The sequence below is a fragment of the Rhineura floridana genome, chromosome 2 (genome assembly GCF_030035675.1).
Source record: "Rhineura floridana isolate rRhiFlo1 chromosome 2, rRhiFlo1.hap2, whole genome shotgun sequence".
Lineage (NCBI taxonomy): Eukaryota > Metazoa > Chordata > Lepidosauria > Squamata > Rhineuridae > Rhineura > Rhineura floridana.
Window position 1 is genome coordinate 116,113,776 of NC_084481.1, and position 27,001 is coordinate 116,140,776.

At 40.7% G+C, this 27,001-nt stretch overlaps 1 protein-coding gene across 4 annotated transcripts in view; it reads left to right on the top strand.

Annotated features, from left to right (window-relative positions):
- ABCC8 (ATP binding cassette subfamily C member 8) overlaps positions 1-27,001 on the top strand; it is a 156,842-nt gene that overhangs the window by 75,461 nt on the left and 54,380 nt on the right. For 3 of the 4 annotated variants that reach the window (XM_061610242.1, XM_061610244.1, XM_061610245.1), the window contains 9 exons: positions 754-794; positions 2,017-2,162; positions 11,543-11,648; positions 12,284-12,394; positions 14,432-14,507; positions 14,834-14,939; positions 17,898-17,933; positions 21,042-21,077; positions 26,053-26,151. In XM_061610242.1, the coding sequence (XP_061466226.1) occupies positions 754-794; positions 2,017-2,162; positions 11,543-11,648; positions 12,284-12,394; positions 14,432-14,507; positions 14,834-14,939; positions 17,898-17,933; positions 21,042-21,077; positions 26,053-26,151 (757 nt within the window). The remainder of the gene's footprint in view (positions 1-753; positions 795-2,016; positions 2,163-11,542; positions 11,649-12,283; positions 12,395-14,431; positions 14,508-14,833; positions 14,940-17,897; positions 17,934-21,041; positions 21,078-26,052; positions 26,152-27,001) is intronic. The other variant, XM_061610243.1, reaches the window with a different exon arrangement.

Genomic DNA, 27,001 nt, shown 5'->3' on the forward strand with positions numbered 1-27,001 from the left:
AGCCCCCATGACATCACTAGGGCCTGCCCCTGAAATCTCAGGCTTTGGGATGCTTCTGACCTGACAACCCTATTCCCTAATTCTTTGGAGCTGATTTTTGGGAGGCGCTTAGGGATACAAGGGCAACAGTTGAATTCCAGTCTTATCTGTAATTAATTTTACTCAATTTTGAAATATTTCCTGTTTATATTTAGCTACAACAAGATTACAGGGTGAACCAAGGAATCATGCAAGGAGCGCATTCTATTATTGAGATATATTGAGCAGTTTGACATGGTTGCTGTTTGTTCAAATCAGTAAGAAGTTTTGGCAATGCTTATGAAGGAATAATTAGTCACATTAGAGGAGATAATTTTTATTAATGACAGATTTGATACTGAACCCCAGACAAAAAAATATTCATTCTAATCTCCAGCCATCTGTGAATAATAACCTCTAAACCTCTGTGAATAACAACCTCTAAATTCTTCAAGAAAGCCAATGCCAACTCCAGGATACATAGAAGGTCAATGTTTCCAGGAAACTGCTACTTGTTATTTTATTGTGATTACTCATTTGTATAATGGCAGTGCCAGAATATCCTAATTTAAAGAGCAACATCAAAACAAGACAAGATGTAATCTAGGTATATAACACAAAAGAATAAAAACAGAAGAAACTGTTCCAGATATGAAAAAGAAATATATGTAGCGAGAGTCTTACCAAGCCAAAGTATGTCAAAATAATCAGAAAAATGTTTTGTTTTCCTTACAGTTTTCATGAATGCAGCAATACCTATTGCAGCTGTTCTTATAGTAAGTATTTTACTATAGGAATAAAAGTAGATATATTTAACATTTAGAGAAAAGTCTAGATTCAAGTTACATAGTTAGATACAAAAGTCTAGATTCAAAACTCAAGAGGCAGTTACAAATGCATTATTCCTTCTTCTGCTAATTTTAAATTACACTGTAATAAAATAGTAACTTTCTCTATGGCTATCCTGTCCTTAAATTTAGATATTTGAAAACTGAAATAGATGTTACACAAAATGATGCTGAATCATGCTTAGGCAGAATTATGGAGAGTTAAATTGCAACTGAGAGCAACTTGTTATTTGGGAACCTTTGTTTATATATGTGTGCACCTTGCATTATTTTATCAATGAGTAGATTTTTTGTTGAATGTATTCGTGTCAATTTACATACTGCTATTCTGATCTTAAATATGAGCATCACTGTAATGATGTAGTCTGCTCTCTCAGTAGCTTTCTGCACAAGGCTAGTGGGACAGGACTCTTCCTTGCTTGTATATTTAGGTCTAGAATGCCCTGTGCTCTTATTATGCAAGCTGTCAGAGAGATGGATGAGTAAAAACAAAGCAGTTACCATGTTTTTTCAAAAGCTCTGGCAATTAATCACCATACAAGAAGTCTTCTTGTTGTTGTTTCATTCCTTGTCTGTAATTGATTCCGTTCTACAACAGATAGGTCACTGACTAGAGAATCTAAAATGTGGATTCAGGCCATTCCCATTGACACTTTTCTTTGAGTGGTACCATTTTGGTGCATGCAGGAGCCAATCCAGTAAGGGGGTCCAAGTGTAGACTTTTATTACCATGCATAGATTGATCTTGCTGGAATGGGGCAACACAAACATCCTTTGATATTATTCTCCCCCAAGTTTTGCACAGAAATGCTTATTTGAGAGTAACTCTATACTCATCTGGGTTTTCAAATAGGCATAAATTCTACCTCTTCAATATGAAGTATCTTCTTTATCTGTTTTTGTAATGTGAAAAATTCTAATTATATTTATAGCTGATTGTTAGATATATACAAAGTTGGCCTGAAGGAATTTGCAGTGCTTAGTTGCATAATGCCTTCCCGTGACCATGGGCTCCTGCTGGAAGAAAGGGCAGGATATTAAATAAATAAATAAATAAATATTAGGGCATTTGAAGTGAAGTAAAATATTTTCATTGCATTGTATATATAATATAAGAGTTGGCTGAAATAATTTATTTTGTTTTTCAAAGACATTTGTGGTCCATGCCCACATATTTGAAAATGCTGACTTTTCTCCTTCGGTGGCCTTTGCTTCAATCTCCCTCTTCCACATCCTTGTCACACCCCTGTTCCTGCTCTCCAGTGTAGTTAGATCCACAGTCAAAGCTCTTGTAAGGTAAGGTTTCTTGATGCCTCTGTCTTAAATATGCAGCTTCTTACTTAGTGGTTAAGAGCTGGTGTAGATTTACTTTTGCCACCAATCATGGTATCTTTATGGTGCTTTCACACACTAGTAAAATTCACTGCTTGTCAGGGTCATCCCATAGTGTGTTCTACCAGCCAACATGCAACCGCTGTTGCCATTACATTCCCAGCTCATGCAGTGAATTATATGAAACTGTATGCTTGATTGTGCAGGAAAAATATCACTGTAAGGATGCCAAATCCTTTGGCAAAAGTTATATCTCCACATGATCATTTGCTGCCCTGGGCTTCAATTGGGAGGAAGGGTGGGATGTAATAATAATGATGATGATGATGATGATGATGGAAAAATTAAAGCATTACATCTTACTCCTGCCAATAGTACTGTAGTCACTGCAGTAAATGATTGTTTTATAACAGCTTTTTGATGGACTAGAAAACCACATATGGAGCATGTGTATTTCATTCTGAAATACACTTTATACAGACCTAATGGGAACTAGCAATGTGATTAACTAACAACATAACCAACAGTGGCTCGGTGCTCTAAGCCATTTGACAACTACAGACATACGAATATCTGTTTAAGTCTATGTGTACCTGCTTGGGATTATGATGTCAAGAGTTAGAAAATTGTGTGAAATAACAGGAAATAGTCTTGTGTCTGTTACTAAAGGGAACGAAAAGTGTGTTTGCATATTGTGATACAGTTCTAAAGTACAGATTGTTGTTTTATATCAAATGAATATAGCTATTATTACTCTGGGAGGGTAGAAGAGGGGTACCTAGGACAAAGGGAGGGAAACTAATTGAGAAGTCATGAAAACTTATTTGGTTTTAAACCACCATATCATGGTTCCACCTCAGGGTCCTGGTTTTTAAATGGTTCTCTCACAGGCTCTAGCAAAGATCAACATCCCACTGCTAGGCAGCACCACCAGTCACTCCCTGTAATTGAATATTGCCTTGAGACTGTGCCTTAGTCTCCTCCTGGCCTATTGATACTTTGTGTCTGGGTGCTCTTGCAGGCCACAACCCCCCTGTACTTTTGTGCCTATAAAGAATACAGCCCTGGGTTGCTCTGGATACCTGATGATATTACACTATCTCTTCACCGCTGCCACCATTGATACTGTTTCCCAACCTTGGTATAAGCCCTGCCCACCCTTCTGGTCTGTGTAACCCAGCCAAGGATCAGGCGTTCTGGTAAACCAAGAAATATTTATTTATATACACAGGAATAACAAGATTACTTAAAGGTATAGTTAACAAGCGTATAGTTTCATCGGATGCATTTCTCTTTATGTTTCTAGTCATCAATAACCTAGCTTACTACCAGCCTTATCCAATCCAACCCACAAAACCAACTCCAACCTCCCTCAGAACTCCCACCAATTGAACTCTCCTCCACCTGTCATCCTCTCATTTATACCTTCAGACACTCAAACGCTCAGCCAATCATAATACAACATTCTCCAGCATTCCAGCCCATGTACTCCCCCCTCTCACTCAGTCCACTTACCATATACACTCTAATAAACCCGCACTTACCATATTTACAGTCATGTATATACAGGGACATCACAGAGCTCTAAATAGACAGGTGACTTTTCAATGAATACTTCTCAGGTTATATACTCTCAGTTATTCTGCTGAGTCAAATTAGATTTTTTTTCCAGATACCTGCATGAAAGTCTATCTTCCTAATATGTGTAAATTGTGATTACAGAACAGGGAGAGAAAAGCACTCTTATCATGCTCAAAAGCAGTTTATCTTAAATTTACCTAGGGGGCTGCATACAAGAGTACATGGGTGAATTTACAGAGGCCCTCACCCAAGTATGAATATAATTCCATCTGAAACTTGCCTATACATGTTGCACACTGATGCGTCTCTTCTGCCCTATTGATCAGAACCAACTTGACTGTGCAGATTAATTTCAAGGAAGGAACCTACTACTAGGGATAGAGAGAAAAATTGCTTTCTTATGCTGTCATAGCAAAACTACTTGGCCAAAGTGCTCCCATCTCTTATACAAAACCCACATATGGCTATTGCAACAATCCATCAAAATAGAATCTGAGTGACAGCAAATTTATAGGGTCCAAGGGCTGTATGTCAGCAAGAGAGCCTGAAACAATACAAATAATTATTTATATTCTAGCTGATCAAAAAGTCACACCAGATTATCTATACAAATATCTATTATCTATAGAAAATCACAAATCTTAACAAGTAATAGCACTCTGCAAAGTCAACAGAGAGGAATTAACTGTGAGGAAAATACCTCCCCTTCGTTGACCAGTTTAGATGATAATCAAATATTTATTTATTTATTAAATTTATTAGTCGCCCATCTGGCTGGCTGTCCAGCCACTCTGGGTGACGTACAAAATAAAAACATACAAATACATTAAAACATTAAAAATCAACAAAAGTAATAAATCCTAACCCACCCCAAAAGCCTGCCTGAAGAGCCAGGTCTTCAAGGCCCGGCGGAAGCTCATAATAGAGGGGGCATGGCGGAGATCATTTGGGAGGGAATTTGTTGAAGGAAAAACATTCCAGACCAAAGATTGTGCTCCAAAGGACAGAGGTTTATTGATCAATAATACAGAAAAACCAGTGGTGCCAGTGGGAGAGGAAGTTCTTTCGAACTTCACTCTACCAATGCAAGGAAATACAGAGCTTTTTATAATAATAAATACATCATACATACATTGTACCTTATGACCCCCTTGGGCCAATCCCTGCCTGGGTGCTGCCTTTAATCAGGCGAGCCGCCGCATTCTGTACCAGTTGCAGCTTCCAGACCATTTTCAAGGGTAACCCCACGTAGAGCACATTTCAGTACTCTAGGCGAGAGGAGACCAGGGCATGTACCACAGATGGGAGCAGATGGTTGGGAAGGTAGGGGTGCAGCCTCCGTATCAGATGGAGTTGATACAGGGCTGCCCGGTTCACAGCCGAGACCTGAGCCTCCATGGACAGCTGGGAGTCAAGAATGACCCCCAGGCTGTGGACCTGGTCTTTCAGGGGCAATTGTACCCCATTGAGCACCAGGTCAACATCCCCCAACCTTCCCTTGTCTTCCACAAACAGTACCTCAGTTTTGTCAGGGTTCAGCTTCAGCTTATTCCTTCCCATCCAGCCACTCACCGACTCCAGGCACTTGGATAGGATTTCTACAGCCAACCTCGGTGAAGATTTGAATGAGAGATAGAGCTGCGTGTCATCCACATAGTGGTGACACTGCAGCCCAAATCTTCTGATGATAGCCCCCAGCGGCTTTATATAGATGTTGAACAGCATCGGGGAGAGGATGGAGCCCTGTGGCACCCCACAAGTGAGAGGCCAAGGATCTGAAACCTCATCCCCCAATGCCACTCTCTGGTACCTACCAGAGAGGAAGGAATGGAACCACTGCAATACAGTGCCCCCTATGCCTAACCTGTCCAGATGGTCCAGAAGGATACCGTGGTCAATGGTATCAAAAGCCGCTGAGAGATCCAGGAGGGCAAGGAAGGTGCATTCACCCCTATCCAACGCCCTCCTCATATCATCCACCAAGGTGGCCAAGGCCAAGGTCTCAGAGAGTTGCCCTTGGGGATTATTGTTCCACACCCTGGCTTTTACGATTTGGTGTCCCTCAAGGCTCCGTTCTGTCCCCGATGTTATTTAACATTTATCTCAGACCTTTAGGCAAGATTATTCGAGAATTTGGAATTCACTATCATCAATATGTGGACGATACTCAGCTCTACTGCTCTTTTCCACCAAATGCAAAAGAAGCTGTTCGTCCCCTTAATCAATGTCTTGCGGCAGTACAGAACTGGATGAACAGTAACAAACTGAAGTTTAATCCAGAAAAAACAGAGGTCATTCTTATCGGAAAAAGTCCTCCCCAAGAAGCAGGCAATTTACCGTCACTAGATGGAGTTCTTCTCCCTCTAAAGACTCAAGTCCGTAGCCTGGGCATAATTTTGGACTCAGCTTTAACCCTAGAACCCCAAATTACAGCTGTTTCCAGAATTGCATTTGCCAAATTAAAACTTGTCCGTCAACTTCGACCGTTCCTGGGAATGTCTGACTTAAGAAAAGTTACCCAAGCACTAGTGACCTCGCGGTTAGATTATTGCAACTCCCTTTACATCGGACTTTCTGCCAAATCACTCCGACCACTTAAGCTAGTACAAAGAGCAGCAGCAAGAATGATCACCGGAACCGGTCCATGGGTCCATACTATGCCTCTTCTCCACCATCTACACTGGCTCCCCATTAGATTCCGGCACCAGTTTAAGATTCTGGTTCTAACATTCAAAGCCCGACATGGATTAGCACTGACATATTTGGCTAATCGTCTCTCTGAATTTCAGTCTTCTCGCCCGATCAGATCGACCGCCGAATCTACTTTTACTGTTCCATCGACTTTTACCATTCGACATACGGCTATTAGAAATACAACTTTCTCGGTTGTTGCTCCCTCTTTATGGAACCAACTTCTGCCCGAAATACGACTTTCTCCCTCTATCATTGATTTCCATCGTCGGGTCAAAACATTTTTATTTCACCAAGCTTTTAATGTCTGAAGGGAAATGCTGCAGAAAATTGATTAGTAAATTATTAACTCGTACTTTTACTGTTTGTTTTACTTGCCTTGTATTGAATTATATTTTGTTGTTCTCCGCTCTGAATTCTAAATTTTTGAACTAGAGCGGAATATAAATCCGTTAAATAAATAAATAAATAAATTTCAGTCCCATGTCCAGGCCTGAAGCCTGATTGAAATGGATCCAGATAATCCGCTAATAATCAGGGTTCAACATAAGGCAACCATTGGAGGAAACAATTTCAGCTCAGAGACCATCTCTGAAACCAGTGTCCCTCACCCTTGTCCCCACTGCCACTTCAGAGATGAAGAAAGGTTTTTGCTCTTGAAACAACCACTATGGAAATAAATTTGCAACTCTATATGTTGGCTAGGCCAGTGTTATTAATCTCTTGTCACTGCTCAGGTCTAGCCCCTGCATCCTGTTTTCTGTTGCTGCTAATACACACTATCCATGGGGCACCTGGGAAAGCAGAAGTGTCATTTTAACATCCAAGAATTCTCCTGTCAATAGACTGTCTCCTAACCATGGTTACTTCACCGGTAGAACTATGGAACTGCTTCCAGGCACTTGAGAATGAGACTAGAGGACAGCCTGCAGGGGAAGAATTACAGAAGACCCCATGCGACAGTGAGTGAGAGGCTGAAGCTCACTCAAGCAATAAAACCATGCTTAGCGACAAGAAGAGAAGAGTAGTAGTAGTGGGAGACCCCTACTGAGTGGGATTGAACCCAAGTATGCAGAGAAGATCCATGGAGTTGCCAGGCATGCTGTCTCCCTGGAAGATAGATTAGAGATGTGACGGAAGGGGGCCATCGCTCATAAAGCCCACTGACAGATATCCCTTTCTTCTCATCCATGTGGGAACAAATGATACTGTCAAGCAGAGCTACAAAGAAATCATGTTAGACTTTGAAGGAAGAAGGAATTCAAGAACTTTGGGGCCCAGATAGTTTTCTCATCCATCCTTCTGGTACATAGAAGAGGAGTGGAAAGGAAAAGAAAAATACTCCGGGTGATGACTGACTATGAAGGTGATGCCAAAGTAAGAGATTTGGATTCTGGCACCATGGGCCACGCTTCCTGGAAGATGGCCTGCTGGCAAGTGATGGGTTGCACCTCACAAGGACTGGGAAGAATGTATTTGGCCACAGCATGGAGAACTTCATCAGGAGAGCTGTAAACTATATCCTAAGGAAAAGGGAGACATAAATTTGGTGGCTTGTGCACAGTAAGGCTTGTGCACAGTAAGAGGAACTGAGGGAATGGCTCTAATGGGGCCCAGTAATAATTTTCATTAAAATGACGGAAGGAAGCGAGGCAGTAAATCACATGGTCTTCAGTGTCTGTATACTAATGCCCAGAGTATGGGAAACAAACAGGATGAATTTGAACTCTTAATAGAGGAGTGTAAATATGACTTGATAGGTATAACTGAAACTTGGTGGGATGACTCCCATGACTGAATACAGCGATTGAAGGATATAACTTGTTCAAAAAGAACAGAAGGAATTGAAAGGGAGGTGGAGTTGTGCAATATATTTCCTAATCTATTTATATATTTAAATATACATTCCTGCACAGAAATACAGGAGGATGAGCTTGATAACTCCATTGAGAGTATCTGGATTAAAATTAATGGGGCAAGTTATAAAAGGAACATGGTGGTTGGAGTCTACTACCAACCACCTAATCAAGCAGAAGACAAGGATGAAACTTTTGCAAAGTAAATTGCCAATATTTTGAGGATGCATGTAGTAGTAGTAATGAGGGATTTAAATTACCCCAATATCTGTTGGGCTGCCAAACACAGACCCTCCAAGAAATTCCTGACTTGTGTTAGAGAAAACTTTCTTCTACAGAATGTGGAGGAAGCAACTAGAGGATCAGCTGTCCTTGACTTGATTCTCACCAATAGAGATGACTTGGTGGATGAAGTGGCAGTTACGGGAACTCTGGGGGAAAGAGACCATGCTATACTTGAGTTCTTGATTTTAAAGGAAGCAAAAGCTGAGAGTAGCCATACATGTACCCTGGATTTCAGGAAAGCTGATTTTAATTAACTCAGAACAATTGTAAGTACGGTTCCATGGCAAGCGACCTTAATGAGAAAAGGAGTCCAAGATGGGTGGGAGTTTCTAAAAAAAGGAAATTCTAAAGGCACAATGGCAAACAATTCCATCAAGGAAAAAAGGGGGAAGACAGCAGGAGATGCTAATGTGGCTTCACAGAAAGCTTAAAGATTATGGTGTCAAGAAGGCTAAAGCTGAGAATGAGCTGAGGATAGCAAGAGATGTGAAAAGCAACAAAAAAGAAACAGTGGTACAGCTACACAATGAGGATGGCAAAATGATAACAGATGACAAAGAAAAGGCAGAAGTGCTCAATTCCTATTCTGGCTCAGTATTCTCCTAAAAGAGGGTATATAATCCTCCTGGCAAATGTGAAGTTGAAGGGGCAGGACTGCAGGTTGAGATTGACAGATTGGTCAAGGAATACCTAATCGCTTTGAACAAGTTCAAATCTCCGGGGCCTGATGAACTGCATCCTAGAGTATTAAAGGAACTGGCTGAAGAACTCTTAGAACCACTGTTTATTATCTTTATGAAATTGTGGAGGATGGGTGAAGTGCCACATGACTGGAGGAGGGCTAATGTTGTCCCTATCTTCAAGAAGGGCAAAAGGAGGAATGTGGGAACTGCAGACCAATCAGCGTGACATCAATCCCTGGGAAAATTCTGGAGTAGGTTATAAAGCGGTCAGTTTGTAAGCACCTTGAAAATAATACAGTGATTATTAGAAGCCAACATGGATTTACAAAGAACAAATCCTGCCAGACTAATCTTATCTCATTTTTTGATCGGGTCACCTTCCTTGTAGACTGTGGGAATGCTTTGGACATAATATATCTTGACTTCAGAAAAACTTTTAACAAAGTGCCCGTATAGCAAGCTAGCTAAATGTGGGCTGGATGGAACAGCTATCAGGTCAATCCACAACTGACTACGGAATCATACTCAGAGTATCAATGGTTCTTTCTCAAACTAGGTAGAGGTAATGAGTGGGGTACCGCAGGGCTCGGTCCTGGGCCCAATGCTCGTCAACATTTTTATTAATAACTTGAATGAGGAGGTGCAGGGAATGCATATTAAATTTGCAGATGATACAAAATTGGGAGGGATAGCTAATACCTTGGAAGACAAACAAAATTCAAAGGGATCTTGATAGGCTGGAACATTGGGCTGAAAACAGAATGAAATTTAACAGGGATACGTGCGTAGTTCTACACTTAGAAAAAAGGAACCAAATGCACAGTTATAAGATGGGGGATACTTGGCTCAGCAATACTACATGAGAGAAGGATCTTGGAATTGTTGTTAATCACAAGCTGAATATGAGCCAACAGTGTGATGTGGCTGCTGCAAAAGGCAAATGCTATATTAGGCTGCATTAACAGAAGTATAATTCCAAGTCATGTGAAGAATTGGTTCCCCTCTATTTGACACTTGTTAGGCTTCATCTTGAGTACTGCGTCCAGTTCTAGACACCACACTTTAAGAAGGATGCAGGCAAACTGGAATGAGTTCAGAGGAAGGCAACGAGGATGATCAGGGGACTAGAAACAAAGCCCTATGAGGAGAGACTGGGCATGTTTAGCCTTGAGAAGAGAAGACTGAAGGGAGATATGATAGCACTTTTTAAGTACTTGAAAGGTTGCCACACAGAAGGAGGCCAGGGTCTCTTCTCAATTGTCCCAGAGTGCAGGACATGGAATAATAGGTTCAAGTTGCAGGAAACCAGATTTTGACTGAACATCAGGAAAAACTTCCTAACTGTTAAGAGTGGTACAACACCGATTACCTAGGGAGGTGGTGGGCTCTCCAGCACTGGTGGCATTCAAGAGGTAACTGGTCAGTCCCCTGTTGGGTATGCTTTAATTTGGATTCCTGCATTGAGCAGGGGGTTGGACTCAATGGCCTTATAGGTCCCTTCCAACTCTACAATTCTATAATTCTATCATGCCCTTCTCCCATCTGGGTTTCCAGTGTGTCCATGCATGGGGGATCCACTTTACACATATAGATGCCTATAATTTTCTTAGCTATGGCTACTAAGAAGTTTATAATCCTCCTGAACTGTGTGTGCGTGTGCGTGCGTGAGAGAGAGAGAGAGTAAAAATAACACTTCATGCAGCTAATGAAATGGACTGTAGTCCATGAAAGATTATGCCATAATGAATGTGTTAGTCTTTAAGGTGCCACTGGACTCTGTTTTTGTTTTTTGCAGCAAGAGACTACTGCCTGGAAATATCTTATGCCTCAAAGTCATATATTAGTTTTTCTGCTTCTATTTTTGTACTTAAGGATATTTGCTCTTCCACAGCTCTTCAAAAATTATGTTTGGCTCTAATTACTTTTCATATAAACTGAAAATTGGTGCGACCAAACTATAACAGTAACATTATAAAACCCAAGACATGGTTAAATGCAAAGAGAAGATTTTTAGTAAAAGTAACAATTAACTGTTACCAGTTATGTTTAATACTTCGTGTTCAAATTCCTAAAAGAGTAGTTATATATTTTTTCAAAGTAACTGCAGGAATTAAATGCTTTATTGGTCTCATGTCAAATCAAAATTAAATGCACAAGCCACCTGGGAATTCTGAAACGAGCACTGCTATTGAAACTGGCACTACGTGTAAGTGTTGCTTAGCTTGCTACCATTTCCCTCTTTTCGTAGCGTTCAAAAGTTAAGTGAATTTCTCTCAAGTGAAGAAATTGGAGAGGAGCATGACAAATGTTCAGAGCCAAGATGCAATGACAACCACAGCAAATACCAGGTCCTTGTAAGTGTTAATATTGGATTGCATGCCAAATGGGTGACCTGTCTACCTCCTAATCATTAATTCTTGTGAACCACTCAAATAACTTTGTCAATCCTCTTGTAACTAATTAATAGCTACATTGGCAAAAATATTAATGCTAATAGTCACTCATTAAGGGCTATACCATGTGGATGGTATAAAGCTAGTGGTGGATGGAGAGCTGGTTTTCTGGTAGAAATCGCCAGCTGTCATTGCGGAGCAATCAAGTGGGAAGGAGAAAGCCCATGCATACCAAAAATGGTTGGGAGGCAGCAGCAGGGGAAGAGGGTGGTAGCTCAGTCACTGCTATGTAAGCATGCAGTTTGTTACTGGCTGCCAAATCCTGGTAAAGACACAGGTTGCTGATGTGTGTAGGATCTGCTAGTCAGGCAGCAACTGCACACTTTCACAATGCTGACTGACAAACAACCCTGCCTCCACTGTTGTTTCCCAGCCATTTCCGATAGGGGTGGGGTGGTTCCTCTTCTCTCTATCACTCTGCAGTGGTGGTGAGTGATTCCCACCAAAGAACCAAGTCATTATCCACTGCCGTTTAAGACTCTTCCACACTCCTGTCACCATTCACCATGTATTTCTGTCTTCCTGACCTTGCACAGCCCCTCAAAGTTGTTAACCGTAAGAGGCCTGCCAGAGAAGACTGGAACAATTACAGCTCTCCTTTAAGAAGACCTGTTAGCAGCACAGAAGCAGATGATTATTGTGTAAAGGTGATAATAAGGTCACTCTTTCTAATATCCTTGTTACTTATAAGCTTAGAGTTCTTTAAAAAACAACAGATATTTGTTGCGTCAAAAATCCTCATTTGCACTAAAAAAAGTGGCTACCAAGGAATAATTTCTCATTGAAAGCCTATAATATTTATCTATGCCTTGAAAACAGAAATAATCAGCTTGGTTATGAGTTTGTGAGGTGGGTCTCCTTGAAGAGGCATAAATTGTTGCTAGGAGAAACACTCTTATTCTGCCTAGCTTTCAAGATGTTTGGGGGCTTAATTTGTTGCCAGTTCTAAAACTAGCATCTGCTTTCGGTGCTAGGGTGTGACCCTGGAACATATGAAAAAAGTGGATAATGTGTCTCTGAAAGGTACAGTGTGCATTTCTATCAACACGAAGTACAGTACAGAGAGTCTTCACACATCAAAACGGCTTGAGTAAATCTTTCTAGTCCAGAGTACGGTGTTTTCAGGCAGATCCCTTTTTAAGAAATTAAGTCATCTCTCCCTCCAACTGTATGACTCCTCACTTACTAACCTTCACCCCTGTGTCTTTTCATGTTCTCTTGGTAATGCCTTCTATGCATTATATACAGTATTAACAATGAGGGCACAAGTGGCTGTTCTGTATCTCTGAAATTCCTTCCCCCAACAACTTGTGAGGGCAGTTCACCCCAGAAAGCTTTACTCAAATTGAAATTTAGTTGTTGTGTATAAGTATATGACTATTTTAGTTGTGCAGTTTATATTTAATGAAGTTTTTTTTTAATTAAGCATTTTTAAACTTGTGCAGCCTGGTTCACTGTATGTTTACTCAGAAGAAAGCTCTGAATAGAACATATCCACAAGTGCACAAAGAACGGCTGTTGTAGCTATGCTATGCAATCTTCAACATATTTACTAGGGAGCAAGACCCACTGAAAAATACTTTTGAGTAAACATGCTTAGGACTTGCTCTGTGACCAGCTTTCTGACCTTTGGGGGGGGGAAGGAAATTATAAAGCCCAGTTGGATGAATTGTGGGTTTTTGTGTTTGTTTTGTTTTGTGTAGACTACAAAAAGGAAATTAAGGTTTTTCTTTTTTTTAAAAAGTAAGACAGTATGAATTTGATGCCCAAACAACACTGTGGTGATGCAACATACAAACATACCCACCTCCATGCAGTTGCCAGTATCTGGTCATGGCAAGACCAGACAGCCTTCTGGCCAGGAGCTATTGCAATTACGATGTCCAGTTGAAATCATCTGAGTGCCCTGACTCCTATGAATGCCTGGGGGTTGATGAGGGTTGGAACACAGATGCTATGTTTCCCTCATGATGCTGGCACTGGTGAAGGGGTTGCATCAGCACAGTAGGTTTGTGGTTTGCACCCTAAAAAATAGGAAAACATTATTAGCTGGTTGATGGTCTGGTTGAATGTTTCCGACTGTTCAAAAAAAGTGGAATGTTGCTGAGCTGTAGAACAATTTTGTATTATTGTTATTTTCATCTTTTGTTGTTGTTTTTTATTGTAGTCTGCTTTGGATAGGCATTTGCCCAGAAAAGTGGCCTAAATAAAATAATTGTTAAAATGTAATTTAATAATTCTCAAACTAGTCCAATGGATAAACGTAAAGTAAGAAAGCCCATTTCAATACATTCCACATAATCTCTGAAAATAGTGTTTATTTATTACATTTATATACCGCCCTATAGCCGAAGCTCTCTGGGGGGTTTACAATATTTATTCTATTTTATTTGGGCTATTTATAAGCTGCTTAATCACTGGAATTTCTAAGTGGTATACATAAAAAATTCAGAAACATACAGTGGCTAAATTCAATTAAAAGTAATCTTAAACAGAGATTAAATGACAGAAGTACCAATTAAATTGGTCAAAAAGGGTAAGCAAAAGATCAGATAAATCCAGATGGGGCTAAAATGTCTAGTCAGAAAACTTAATTTTTAAAGAAAATATCTGAGGCAGATTTTGCAACAGCATGGCTTATTTATCTTTTGCTGTTGTTTTTGTTGTTGTTGTTGTTGCCATAGGTCACAAATGGATTTTTCACTTGGACGCCCGAAAGTACTCCAACATTATCCAGCATTGATATTCGAATCCCTCAAGGTACTAACACACACATTATAATAAGCATTTTTTACAGATAGCCCTGATTCAGCAAGGGAGAACTCCATGCGAAAACAGACTTATGTGCATGGATTGGATACCGATGTGCATCCACAACTGTAGAAGCAGCACTGCACACAGTATGGATGGGGGTACTCCTTTCCACCATATGTGCAATGTGGTGGAAATATGCATGCCCACCTGCTACCTAGCGCTCCTGTGTGAGGGTATTACTACATGGTTACTAGTTGAGAACAACAATCTCTGAATGTCAGCCAATATCTCTAGTAAGTTAAACGTCAATAAAATTCTTTCTATTACTGCAGGTCAGTTAACAATGATTGTGGGACAAGTGGGCTGTGGTAAGTCATCCCTCTTGCTAGGGATACTTGGGGAGATGCAGAAGGTATCTGGGAATGTAATCTGGAACAGGTAATTTTATTTATACTTTAAGTTACTGTGTAGTTTTTACAAAGCATGCAGACTTATCTTCAAAGCTATGTTGTTAATGCATGCAAATTAAATTACTGCTGGGTGGACTGATGTCGTGTCTCCCACTGCCAAACCCCACTCTTCAGGAGGAAAGGGTTATTTTTCCTTTAGATTTTCTCATTCTGCACGCTACCAGAATCCCCACTTCCACAGTCTGCCTGGTGCAAGTAGAGGTCCTAATTCCAAGTTAGCAAAGCTGTTGCTAGAGTCCTTGTTTTCTTCTCCGCCCCACAGCCTTTGCTTACAAAGGGCCTTGGCAACAGAAACCCCTCAGGATACTTTATAGCACTTAAAGATTCCAGCTTTGTGTTGTTCTACCCCTACCAGTAACTGCTTCTCTCTACTGGGAATCTCACTGCCACCACTAATAACTGTCTGTTTCTGCCCTTATTTGCCTTATGTCAGTCTACTGTGTAGCTTTGTTACTAGTCACTGTTAAATGTGTTCTATTTGGTAACTAGGCCAAGGATCAGGCCTGTATTAAAAACAATTCAATTTTATGTATTTAACAGATGTAAGAAATATAAACAAGTTTACTCCATATGTAGGTTCCAGAACCATGTTGTTATAAGATAAAGATTACTGATTTCATTTATCTTGCTCTTTGCAAAATTTCCTCAGAGAACAAACATACAAGCCTCCTGTCCTACTAACTCTCCTGCTGTCCTACCCTTACTGACCACTACTGTCCTCAACCTGCCTCCCAGATATATTCACCATCCCCCATTCACTCAACCAATCAGCACACAGCATTTGTCAACATTCTAACTCACTTGCTGTCCCTTGTCCCTTTCTCTATACCACATTTAGAGTCTATATTATAGACCCATGCCAAACTTTACCTGTTTAACTGATTATAACAAACCATGAAAAATGAAACATCACAACTGAAACTCTGTTCAAAAATCAAGAAATCAACATGGGTCTATTGATAATTTATTTAGCTCACAGAATAATATTCTAATGATCAGTGGCATTTAATTCAGTTCGTTAAAAAAAAAACCCACTACTGAATCCAGCAGCTGACATTGCAAGACAGGTACACAATTTTATTTTCTCAACACTATTTTCTGCCCTGTGACCAGGTTAGGGTTATGATGTTCTATTTTACAATAGTTTGCAATAGATATTCAGTTTTATGCTGTAAATTTTGACAGTGTCTCTAAAATGCAAACATTTTTCATTCAATAATTAAACATACCCTTGAAGTGGCTGTTAACCTCTTCTGGGAAGGACTGAAGAATGTAGGTATGTGATATCTGTCTGGCCACCACTCGCTTTGACTTCAGTAGTATTACAGTAGGGCCCCGCGTACCGGCGCTTCACTTCCTGGCGTTCCGCTAATGCGGCAGCTTTCGTTTTCTATTTTAAAGCCGATTTTTGCTCTTTTGTGACATTTTCGCATCATTTTCACACGACGGCCCCATTATAGTCTATGGGTTCCGCTTTACGGCAGGGGGCTGGTCCCTAACCCGCCGTATAAGCGGGGCCCTACTGTATGTCCAACTTAAGAACCATTGGTTGAACTGGATGAACTAGATTATTCCATAGCAAGGGTAGCCAATATTGTGCCCTCCTGATGTTGGACTACATTTTCCAACATCCCTGATCATTAGCAATGCTGGCTGGGTTGGATGGGAGTTGGTCCAACAACATCTGAAAGACACCACTTTGGCTACCCTGTATTGAAAGGTTACAAGAAAGTTTTTTCAAATTTCAGATCTCTTTACTTAATGTATGACAAAGCAACATCACTAGCTCAGTTTGGGTAAATAACTCATTCTAAATTAATGCAACAAAATGCATCATGTTCTGTCCGTTTATTAGCTTTTTATTATCACTGGTATCACTTTACAGTGATAGCTTGGCTATGCAGTATAAGTTTATGAGCATGTACATGGTATTACAAAAGATTATCATTCAAGTTTTGAATTGAAAGTTCAAGAGTGTAAGTATATGAAATATTTTTTTAAAAAGTTGAACAAATTTATATGCAAATACTATTTATGAAGGTTGTTTTTTTCTCTCTCCAAGGAGTAATTGCCTAACAGAAAAAACAAGCTTCTCAAAATTGGTTGAAATAAATTTACAAAAGCAAAATCATGTAACAGCAATCATTGGGGGGGGGGATTGCCTCTATGGGTTCCTTGTGTTCAAGGGCCTATTTAAACCATCTGGTACCTCTATCATACTTCACCAGGGATCCATAATCTGAGTATATGTTGCTTTGGCATATGTAAGACAGCACACATAGGCACTGGCAACTTAATTTTTAAATGTGATGTCAATCTGTAGGACTCCCTACAGGTAACTTTTTAAAACACACACACACACACAGGGGGAGAGAGAGAGTGAGCGAGCGCGCATTATGATTAAAGTGGGCATAATTTCAGCATAGAATTTGCATTCTCAGTTTGAAATATCACACGCTATATCAAACCCACCAGGAACTGGCATAAGTCAGCAACTTTTAGGACTCATGAGGATTTCTTAATGCCCAACTGTAAGTCCTTCATACAAATGTTATTCACCACTGCAGCTCACATAGATATTTTTTAGAGCTAAATAGGAGCTTTCCACAGCTACAGCAACATTCAGAAAAGATGATGGCAAATCAAGCTTTATGACTGGAGTCTGACACTGATTATCTATTGTGTTTGAAAGAGTTAAACCACCAATCTGTATTCAGAAAAGGTTGATCACATTGCATTAATTGACTGCTGAAACACTGTAAATTGTCTGAAGTAAGATGTCACTGACCTCACATTGAAGCAACTCAGTGAAAAATATTGTGCAACATGTGTGCAAAGTGGAATATAATTGTTAATCCACCTGTGGGCAAATTCCTCATATGTCCTGTATAAACAATATTTTTTCTGCTTTTTACTGATGATGCAGCAGTATTCCTGACAGTGAGACAGGGAAAGATATCAGGTACAGTAATACATGTTGTTTGGGTCATCATGATTTACTGAATCTATTGTATTACAAATGACAAAGGATAGTTCTGTTTTTTGAACTCTCTAAAAAGAAAGGAATGTTTGTGTGTTGAGTGGTGGGGATAAAAAGCAAATAGATTCTTCTTTTGTAGCAGCAAAATTCTGCAGGGTGTTTAGATTAGAATGGGCTGGTGTCACAAGATAGCCACCATTCCAACCTTGCTTACTTACATAGAATTAAGAAGATGGCAACAGGAGATAGCACTGAGAGCAAGTTACCGTTGCAGCATCCTAAAGATGCTAGTCCACCAGAAAGCCAAGTATGTTTGGACAATCTTATCTGTGTCATTTCCTAGATGGCATGCACAAGGCACCCAGACACCAGTGGGTTAACCACTCAATTTCTTAGCGCAGGCAGGAACATGTGACCAAGTTGAACAGATTAGCCAGCTTCCCAAACTCTTCCTTTCTCTGTCCTGCAGCTTGCCTAAGTCAGAGCAATTGCCTCAGCTCTCTGCTTCTTTTCTATAGCCTTTTTCCTTTATATCCTTTTTCTCTCTGTATCTTTCATTTGGCAGCTTCTTTTTCTATACTTATCTCTTTAGATACATTCTCCCCAGCTTATTCCCTCCGAGTTTCCTTTTGTGGTCTCCTGCTTTGGGATTCTTCAGCTGGGCATGGCAGCACAAGGAAAAAGGCATCCAGACCTGCCAGATAAATAAGCAATCATTGTATCAGAGTATCTTGCTCCATAACAACAGGGAAAGTAAAGAGGGAGAGGAAAAAACTTGACTGAGTGGCAGTGCATGATTTCCCCAGAGCAGGAGCCATCAGAAGATGTGAGGTGATGCACACCTCACCAGACCAGCACCTGCTGCAATAAGGGACTGTTTGGAGCCAATACCAACACTGGGCCCAACAATCCCCAAGAATCAATGAAAGCGAGGGCTGTGACATTAAGTTTCCAACATTAAGTTTCCAGTATCAGTCTGATCCGGTGCCTTCTTGGGTGGAGGAGCTAATTATGATGCCCACGTGTCTCCACTGAAGGGCCTCTACAACACAACACAATGGCTGTTGCTATGTTCACTTTTAGTCTGGTTAATGCTGCGCCTCTCTCCCACCCTCAGACTGTGTGTTTCAGAAGGGCAGCAGGCTTCCATTCCCCACACATACATGCACACATGTGGGCAAGATCACAAGCAAACAATTATCTGGACCCATTTCAGTCTGGCTTCAAGCCTGGTTTTGGGATTGAATCAGCTTTGATCATCCTGGCCTTTATCATGAGAGGAACAGAGAGGGAGTTTGGCCCTGTTGCTGTTTCTCAACCTCTCAGCAGTTTTCAATGCCATCCTCCTGCACCAGCTTTGTGGGATGGGAATTGGTAGTACTCCGGCTAGCACCAGGAGATTTCCCTCCTTTCTCCTTCCTCTGTGCATGTTGCGCGCCATCTCCAAATCTGCTTCAGAGGGATGGGGGGAACCCCAGAACAGATTTAGGGTGCACATAGGAGAGAGGAGATGGGGAAAATGTTCTGTTGCACAAGGAAAAATCCTTGTGCTGATGGAATGTTGACTTAGCATTAGGTTGTGTACACCCCACTGTACTCCAATGCTTCCTCTGCTGCCTACAGAACCATTCACAGAGAGTGGCTTTGGCTGTCTGTTGGCCCCCTGGCACTTGTGCTATGGGGACACTCAGGGTACTTTTAGATCTATCATTGTCACTGGAGCACAGGTGTTCCCAATGGCTAGGAGTGCTTTCTTCTAGTTTCATCTGGTATGTTAGCTAAAGCCCTTTCTGGACAGTGATGCTTTGGCCACAGGATTGCAGGCCTTGGTAACCCTAGACTGGCTATTGCAATGTGCTTGTATGTTGGGCTACCCTTGAAGTTGGGTTGGAAATTGCAACTAGTGCAGAATGCTGCAGCCCAGCTATTGGCTGGAGCTGCTCAGCATCAACGTATTAAGCTGCACTGGCTTTCAGGCTAAGTTCAAGCTACTACTGTTAGTGTATAAATGGCATAGAACCTAGTTACTTGAAGGACCTTCTTGTCCATTGTACACCAGCCAGATCACTGCAATAATCTAAAGAAGCCCTTCTGACTGTCCCAGAATTATCACATATTTGTTTAGTTTCTATGAAAATGAAGGCTTATAGTGTAGTGGTTTAGGTTTACCAGTGAATGAACATCCAACAAAATAGACAATTTCAAGATAGTCACACATGGTGGCATACGCTGGTGTACATTGGAAAATTTATTAACTGATAATAGTGTTTAAGATGCTACAAATTTTCTAAAGCAAATGTTTAAAACTGGGAATAGAGAGAATACCAAAAGTACAATTAAAACTAGATCCTTTTGTTCATATTAACCAATACCAAACAAGTACCTGTACAACAGAGTGAACTAATATTTTATATGATTATTATCACAACAAGATTGTGTTACCCTAGATACTAGAGGAGAAAGGTCAAATCCCATTCATAGCAGCATAGGAAGTGAAAGTGGGTGGAAACAGAGTTATGTCACAGCTTACAAGCTATACAAGAGTGAAAGAGAGCAGAAAATACCTTTTAGACATTGTCTGATGTCTATTTAATACTGCTGTAGTGAAGCATATTCTTCACAAGATTGAAATATTGATTGTAAATGTCATATAATATTAAATTATGAATGTTAATACTGTTTTAATTTTTCTGTTTCGTTATCTATTTATTTATTTACTGCACTTATAAACCGCCTTTCTGCCAAGTACCTGGCAGTTTACAATTTTAAAATACTAAAATAAATAAATTATTTAAAATGTAAAGTTGGCCCTATGGGTGGGAGAGGATTGTCTAACTTGAGCAGGGCATGATATTGTCTGCTTGCCTCTCACTCTCTTTTTCCTACTGACAGGGCAGATCCTACCTCTTCTTAAAGCTACCTGATAATAATCACTTGTAAATTTGTCATTGGCTTCAATGGTTAGTGAATTGCACCACATGGCTTGTCAATTTAAAGGTCATTTATTGTCTTCTCTTGAGTTTTAGAAATCAGGCTTTTCTAAAGTGTTTGCTAAAATACAATAAAACTGATATTTTATCTTTTCTGCAGCCCAGAAAGAGAAACAGCTGTTGATACTGAAACCAGGTAGTCTATTTTGAAAATGAACTGGATTAACTTTTAGATGTTTTCGAAATGTTCTCATTTTGCTTCACTAAAGATTAAGGACTTTTCTGTTAGTTTTCTAGACAGAGTTGTGTAGAAGATAACTAATCCTGTTATTAATCAGACGTATTAATGGAATAGCAGATGAATACAGTATCAAAAATTATGCAACTATTAGAGTTGCTGCTAACCACTGTGCTAGCTGAAGAGCTGTACCTTATGGAGAATAGTGAATGCAAGATAAATAATTACAATCAGTGCTTTTTTTCTGATGGTATGCTCTGGTACAGAGTATTGGCACTTTTTTTTTTTAGAGCGGTAGTGGGAAAGTGTTTTGACCTGGTGAACAGGATCATTAGCTCCTCCCACTCTCTGGGCCAACTTTGATAACCACCCAACTGTCAATCATCCAACAGCATAATGATATCAGGTAATCATGGAGCCCGGTTTACACCTTGGTACACCAGTGAACTAAGGGCAATGAAACAGGCTGGATGATGGCTAGAACACAAGTGGCAAAGGACATGCTGTGAGGCTGATCGGGCACAAGTAAAACATCATAACCGTGCCTACTTTGTGGCAGTGAGGGCAGTGAAGAAGGCCCACTTCTCTGCCACTATACCATCCTCAAGTAGCCATCCAGAAGAACTTTTCTGTATTGTCAGAGGTCTGTTGACATCAACTCAAGGAAATGGAGTTTTAGACCCTTCGGAGGCCCACTGTGAATTCTTTGCAAGGCACTTTGAGGGTAAAGTTGCTCGCCTCCGTAGCAAATGAATGCCCCGTCCACATCTACTGTAGTCCTCAGTGAGATATCCAGTGCAATGTCTGCTGCAACTTCTGGGGATCAGTTTCAGTTGATACAGCCTGATGATGTGGACAAGGTGCTTGCAACAATGCAGACAGCAACATGTTTTCTCGACCCTTGCCCTTCTTGGCTTATTAAAGTTTGCCAATGGGGTTTAACTGAGTGGATCCAGGGTGTGGTCAATGCGTTGTTGCAGGAGGGAGTGGTTGCAGCCATCCTGAAAGAGGCAGTGATCTGACTGCTCCTGAAAAAGCCCACCCTGCACCCATTGGCTTGTGACAACTACCACCCAGTCGCAAATACCCCCCTTTTAGGGAAGGTGATTGAGAGGGTTGTGGTGCAGCAATTGCAAATACACTTGAATGAAACAGATTACCTTGACCCATTCCAATCTGGGTTCAGGCCTGGTTATGCGACTGATTTGGCCTTGGTTTCCCTGATGGATAACCTTTATTGGTAGAAGGACAGGAGGAAGGCGACCCTGTTATTCTTACTTGATCTCTCAGCGGCTATTCATACTATTGATCATTGTATCCTTCTAAGCCAACTTTGTGAGATGAGTATTGGAGGCACTGCTTTAAAGTGGTTCCGATCCTGTCTCCAGGGTCATTTTCAGAAAATAACTGGGTGATTATCTTTCGGCCCCCTGGCAGTTGTGTTGTGGGGTGCTGCAGGGTACCATCTTGTCTCTGATGCTGTTTACATCTATATGAAACCCTTGGGAGTGGTCATCCGAAGATTTGGGGCAAGGTGTCAGCAGTACGCTGATGATGCCCATCTCTATTTCTCTGTAACATCTGAATCGGAAGAGGCCGTGCAAACCTTGGACCAGTGCATGGACTCAGTGGTGGGCTGGATGAGGACCAGTACACTGAGTTTGAATGCTAGCAAGATGGAGGCACTGTGGGTCGGTGGTTCCCGAGTGTCAAGAACTGCTGCCAGCTCTCACCAGGACTCAATTCCCAAACCCAGGGCAATTGACCCTGGCCAGGCACAACCCATGCCACCCTTACCAGGGCTGAATAAACCAACAACAACCCTGCAAGGTAGGTAGACTGCCACCACCTCTTAAACCTGGTCACTCACTCTGGGCCAAGGGAAAACCCAAAGTGCCAGAAATAGACCTGCCAAGGATTCCAGAAGACAAGAGCCAAAGATACACTCTTGTCTTGGAGCCTGAACGCAAAATACTCAAATGTACTGTAGTCTGTGGCTAATTGGCCAAGGTGCTGGATTCAGAGCCAAGTTCCCGGATTCAGAGCCAAGTTCCCCCTGAAATGAACACAAACTGATAAATAAGAGGTAACGTTATTAGAATAAAATATAAGTCCACAAAGTATGGCAGTAAAATAGTTCCTTAAACCAAACACCCCCAAGGTCTAGGTAAAATACAAAGAGTGTTCAAATCACAAACAAAAAAATAACAAAGCTGTCTAGCCTAATCTATACTCACACAAGATTGGTAAACCAGCAGAGTAACATCATGGTTCTGCATTTCCCCAGAGATATATAGCCTGGATAGCAGATGGAAGATGGAACCCCAACATCAGGTAGCACCAAAGAACATTGGGGAAGAAATACCTAATGTCTTGGTCCTATTCTTATAGGAAAATGCCCAGCAACAGCAAGGAATTAATTAGCCAATCAGGGGGCTTTCTGATGATGACATCTTCTGGAGCTTTCGTGCCTAACGGTCACCACTCACCAACCTTCCTAGGCCTATGGCCTTGAAGGTACTAGTCTCTGGCTGGTAAGCAGGTGTTCTTGCTTACTGCTTAATTAAAAGTTCAGCTGTGAGAACTGACTATTTCATGGCCTCTCAGAGGCCCTAATTCAGGAAAGATTTCCGCCCACAATTCCTTGCCACAGAACTATTCTAGAAACCAGGCTTTCTTGACACAGAGTTCAGATAATTGGTTAGTTGCCTGCTTTGGATGCGGTCATACTTCCTCTGAAAGAGCAGGCTTGTAGTCTGGGGGGTGCTCCTGGATCCATCTTTGTTGCTAGAGGCCCAGGTGACCTCAGTGGCTAGGAGTGCCTTTTACTAGCTTCAGCTGGTAAGACGCCTGCGGCTGTTTCTGGACTGGGATAGCCTGACCACCGTTGTCCATGTGCAAATAACCTCCAGGCTGGATTACTGTAATGTGCTGTATGTGGGACTGCCCTTGAGGTTGGTCCAGAAGCTGCAGTTGCAAAATGCAACAGCGCGACTGCCCACTGGGTCAGAGTATCGTCAACATGTCACCTCACTGCTGAAAGAATTGTACTGACTGCCTATTAGCTACCAGGATAAGTTCAAGGTTCTGGCTTTGGTGTACAAAGGACCAGGATACCTGAAAGATCATCTTACCCTTTCTATACCCAGTTGATCACTATGCTCTGCAGGTGAGGGCTTCCTGCAGATACCATCTTATCAGGAAATCTGTTCCACACAACACAGGAAGCAGACCTTTAGTGTAGTGGCACCTACCCTTTGGAATTCCCTCCCCTTAAATATTAGACAGGTGGCATCTCTGTTATCTTTTCAGTACCCACTGAAGACCTTCCTCTTTCTACAAGCCTTTTAAGCAGAGACCTTATCCCAGTCTGTGTCTGTGTTGGAAATGCTTTTTAAGATATTTTAAAGGTTTTTTTAAAAAAAATTAAAATATTTTTAACATGATTTTAAATATGTTTTGTTTTAATATATTTTAAAGTCTGTTTTTATGACATTTTAGAGTGTTTTTAGAGTTTTTGTTTGCCTCTCTGGGCTCCTACTAGGAGGAAGAGTGGGATATAAATAAATAATAAATAATTGACAGGTGGATGGCCTTGCCCTCCTGTCAAAGTCAGAACACAGTTTGGGGGGAGATAGCAAGCAGGACTGAACTCCCTTGCCCATCAGCTGATATCAGCAGAGGTTTCAGTCCTTTCTGCAGGCTTCAGGTGTGTGATTGAGTTCCCTGCAGGGACTTTCTTGAGCACCCAAACAGAGCAAGATTGAATCCCCGTCCCACCTGCCAAAGGGCAGGTAAAGTTCAATCCTGCTTTCTGCTGGCTTCAGGTATACAAAATAGGCTTCAAGTGCTGGCATCTCATTTAAAAAAACCAACACTGATTACAGTTGTTTAATTGGTAGGGAATGTAGTTACAACAGCAATATCCAGTATTGCACGGAGCCTTGCAAAGTTGTCTTATAATGCTTAGAAGTACTTTTTCTGCATTGTTGCTGAGATAAGGCAGACGCTACTTAGTGCTCATTGATGATAATTAGTTTATAGAGGAGCTAGCTGGCATTTCTTTCTCTAAAGCTAGAGGCTAATGGCCTAGGCTTCTCAGTGTGAAAACATCATAGATGTAGATAGGGAGAAAAACAAGCAAAGAGACAAGGAAACAAATATGCATTGTAAACAAATATGTATTGTCCAAAAGGACATTGGCTTTATCATCAGAGTAACATTTTTAATAGATTGAGAAATATAAATATAGTTCCATAATCCCTGACCATTGGCCATGCTGACTGAGGCTGATGGGAGTTGGAGTCCAACAACATTTGGAAGGCCATAGGTTCCTCATCCCTGATGTTAACACTTTGCTTTATGAAACACATGTCAGAAAGACATTTGGCCTCATTCATGTTGCTTTCTTTTTAATTAAATCTCTGAGTCTCTTCCATTCTCTATGAGACCATGTCACAAAGAGTCATTTATGCCAGCCAAAAACATATGTATATCATGATTCAGCATAAACTGAAAGCTTTCACCTCATTGGGGTCCAATAAAATCCTTTCAGTTAGGTCAATCCTTTTCAGCTATGTCATCCTTCATATTTAATATTTATGACAATGTAATGATTCTAGGTCCACCAACAGCTTTTGCCACCCAAAAAAAACTTTGTTCAAAGGAAACCAAAGGTTAGCTGCCTTTTGCAATACTAAAACCAGAAACTAAAGCTGTTGCAGAGTAACCTGACTGTAACCTTACGTAAGAAGAGTACACTAATGTTTTACTAGTAACACATATCTTGTGTCAATGTACCTTTTTAGGAGAGATATTGAATATTAATTTATCTTTAAAAGAAGACATTGATGAGTACTTTAATGAAGAATTATTTCAGTGTCTGTTTAAGTAAAATAAAATTGAGCCCTTCTGTGGGCTTCTTTTCTTCCAGGAAAAGAGGATCAGTGGCATATGCTTCCCAGAAACCATGGTTGCTAAATGCTACTGTAGAAGAGAATATCACTTTTGAAAGCCCCTTCAATACACAAAGGTAGTATATTTAAATGCCTTGTAAACGCAAATAATAGTAAGCCTCCCTTACCACCTTAGAGTGAACATTTTTATTGTTGTTGACAATACTCCTCTCGTGGTTACATGGTACAAATATTGAATTGTTATGACAGAGGTAGTCTTTGAACTGTAATGTTTTGAAGCATTGAATCATATTGAACAGAAATCACAATTTCCTTAGAAGTCCAGGATCGACTGCAGGTGTAATACACCTTCTTGACTGAGTGACAATCTGATCATTACAACACCCACAGGGAAGCCACTGAAAAAATTACCACATGGCAGATGTGTCACACAGATGATTCAATATTCGAAGCTAATTTTCAAGTGGTTTGGCCCAATTGTGTGGGGAGACTTTTTGACCGATAGCCATTTCAAACAGAATAAAACTATATTTAATGTTTGAATAGATAGATCATCTAGTCCAATGGAATTCTTCAAGGTGGGGAGACTTTTTGCTAGCATTATATAGTCCTTGTCATGGCACAGAAACTCTATGATGTAATCTAGCTAGTTCTAGTTTGCAGCTCACAATTTCAGCAGCCTCTGCATGGTGCCTCAATATTTGTGTTAATCTAAACACTGCCATCCCAATCATAATTTGGAAATGTAAGTTCTGTTGAATCTGATGGAATTGCTTCTAAGCATAGAGAGACTCTTACTGTTCTGCCAGTTCCAGTGCGCCTCCACCTCTCTTTTCTGAAAATGGGGACACAAATGCTAGTCAAAACCCACCCCATTTTACTGTAAAATCTGGTGGGGTCAGCTTAAATCATTTTTTAAAAAATTTGGCTTCAAACAGATTTTTCAGTTGATGGGCAAAACAACCC